This window comes from Charadrius vociferus, unplaced genomic scaffold (assembly GCF_000708025.1).
Source record: "Charadrius vociferus isolate BGI_N301 unplaced genomic scaffold, ASM70802v2 scaffold579, whole genome shotgun sequence".
NCBI classification, from domain to species: Eukaryota; Metazoa; Chordata; class Aves; order Charadriiformes; family Charadriidae; genus Charadrius; species Charadrius vociferus.
Genome location: NW_009661367.1, coordinates 1,274,224 through 1,276,303, shown reverse-complemented (window position 1 = coordinate 1,276,303; position 2,080 = coordinate 1,274,224). Strand labels below are relative to the sequence as shown.

The window sequence follows — 2,080 nt, the reverse complement described above, 5'->3', positions numbered from 1 at the left end:
CCCGACAGCTCCAGCTCTGCCCCCCAGCCACCAGGGCAGGGTGTGGGACACCCCCACCCAGGGCAGGGGCAACCCCAAATCCAAGTATTTTGGGGACTACGCCAGCTCTGCCCACCCAGGGGCAGCCCAGTCCAGCAGCGGCGGCCAACTGGGCGGCACCGGATCCCCAGAATCTTCCCCAGCACCTCACCTCCTGCACCAGGAAGGTCTCCTGCATGATCTTGGGGCTGAGGGCCCTCAGCCTTTCCATGGTCTCGTACTGGCCCTGGCAGGACTTGAGCTTGTCCGAGGAGCCCAGAGTGTGTTTGAGCAGCACGAGGCCCACCCGGAAGATGATCTTCACCCCTGCAAGGGGAGAGGTGAGGCAGCGAGCGCCAGGCAGGACAGGGTGACGCCGCCACCGCGTCCCTCGGATGCTGTGGGGCACCAGGTGCCGGTCTCGCTAGCAGTCAGGACACGCAAGAGGGTGGATTTGGGATGGACGCATCCCCTAACCCCCAGGAAAAGAGCCCACCACAGGCACATGGCTGCCCCAAACCTGCCCTACAACGGCTCTCATGTGCTGGGCACAGGCAAGCGGCCACGGCAGCGCTCCTGCTGCAGCCCCGACTGCCGTCCACGTGCCGCTGGTCTCCAGCCGGGCAGCCCAGGAGGAAGAGGATGGTGGGGAGCTTCTACCTTCACAGAAGAACATGTCCCATACGCGCAGGACGGAGCTCCAGGGCAGCGTGCGGGAGAAGGCGCACATGAACCACTCCGTCATGTAGAGGATGGGGTCGATCTTCTGCTTGCTCAGGTGTTTGTAGGCCACGGGCGAGACCTTGTGCAGCAACGAGAAGAGGATCTGCCCATCCAGCTGAATGGCCTCCTGCAGGGAGAACACCGAGAGCGCCGGTGAGCGCCTTAACCCCAGCCCGGCCTTGGGATCAGCTCCGCAGTGCCCGTCCCCAGCGGAGGAGCAGCCCACCCTCCAGACCTGGCCGTGGGAGCAGAGCTGTGCCCCACGGACGCCGGCAGCAGAGCTACGCTGAGCACCCCCATCCCTGACTGCGGGATGCTCCTGGGGGCCCTGACACAACACGGAGACCGTGGGACCACCCAGGATCTCCCCGAGCTCCCTTCTTTCTCCGGGGTGAGGAGCTGGGGAAGCTTACGGGCTGGAGACATCACTCACTCACTCACCAGCTTCTCGCTGTAGTAGCCGGGGAGGTACTTCTCGCAGATCTGCACCAGGCACCAGAACGCTTGCTGCAAGCCAAGGGACAGGGGGTGAGCACCCAGGTGGCCCCAGGGGACGTCCCCGCAGCCCCCAACCCCACTTCCAGGGACCAGGAGCCGGCAAGCACACCTGGGGCGAAGGGCATCTCCTTGCACCAGCCGAGATTTGGGGTAAATCCCCTCCCCGCCCCCCCCCAGCACCACTCCGAAGCGACCCACACCCTCCCACTGGTCCCAGCTCTCCGGCCACCGGGTCTCCCTGCCCTCCCGGCCATGTGCTCGTACCTCGGCCGGCATGTGCATGAGCAAGACGGCGGCGATGGGGGCCTGGGCCTGGCAGTAGCCCTCCTCCGGGCGGTACAGCGTGTATGCCTTCAGCACCCGAAATAGGTCCTGCTGCCTGCGGAGACACCCCGGGGAGGGAGAGGTGGAGAGAGGGCTCTTCCCCTACAAGCCCACGTCAGTCCCTTGGCTGGGATCCTTCTTCCACGCAAACCCAGGGCTACGGGACGTGATAACCACGGCTCTGCTCCGGGATGCTCTGCCCACAGAGGGCTCATCCCGCCTGGATCCGAGAGGCGAGACAGGGAAGCCACCATCTCCCGGGGACGCTGGCTCAGGGTGAGTCGTGGCCAGGCAGGGACCCAGCTGCAAGCATAGCGGCACAGATGCTTCCCAACACGTGGGGAATGGCATTTTCCTAGTGAAACGGAGGCCACAGCTGGCCACCTCCTCCCTACGCCCTCCTGCCACCACAATTCCCACCCCACTGGCTGTCAGAGCTGGTGCCGAGGGCTGTGACCGGCACACCGAGCTCCTGGGGAGCCGTCCTGTTTCCAGTGGGCGCCTGGATGCCGTGTGA

At 65.5% G+C, this 2,080-nt stretch overlaps 1 protein-coding gene across 1 annotated transcript in view; it reads right to left on the bottom strand.

Moving 5' to 3' along the window:
• Positions 1-2,080, bottom strand: part of TBC1D10A (TBC1 domain family, member 10A) — a 21,683-nt gene that overhangs the window by 13,706 nt on the left and 5,897 nt on the right. Inside the window, exons 5-8 of the mRNA XM_009893346.1 lie at positions 1,504-1,618; positions 1,183-1,248; positions 679-868; positions 191-345 (exon numbers count right to left, since the gene is read on the bottom strand). Coding sequence (XP_009891648.1) covers positions 191-345; positions 679-868; positions 1,183-1,248; positions 1,504-1,618 — 526 coding nt within the window. The remainder of the gene's footprint in view (positions 1-190; positions 346-678; positions 869-1,182; positions 1,249-1,503; positions 1,619-2,080) is intronic.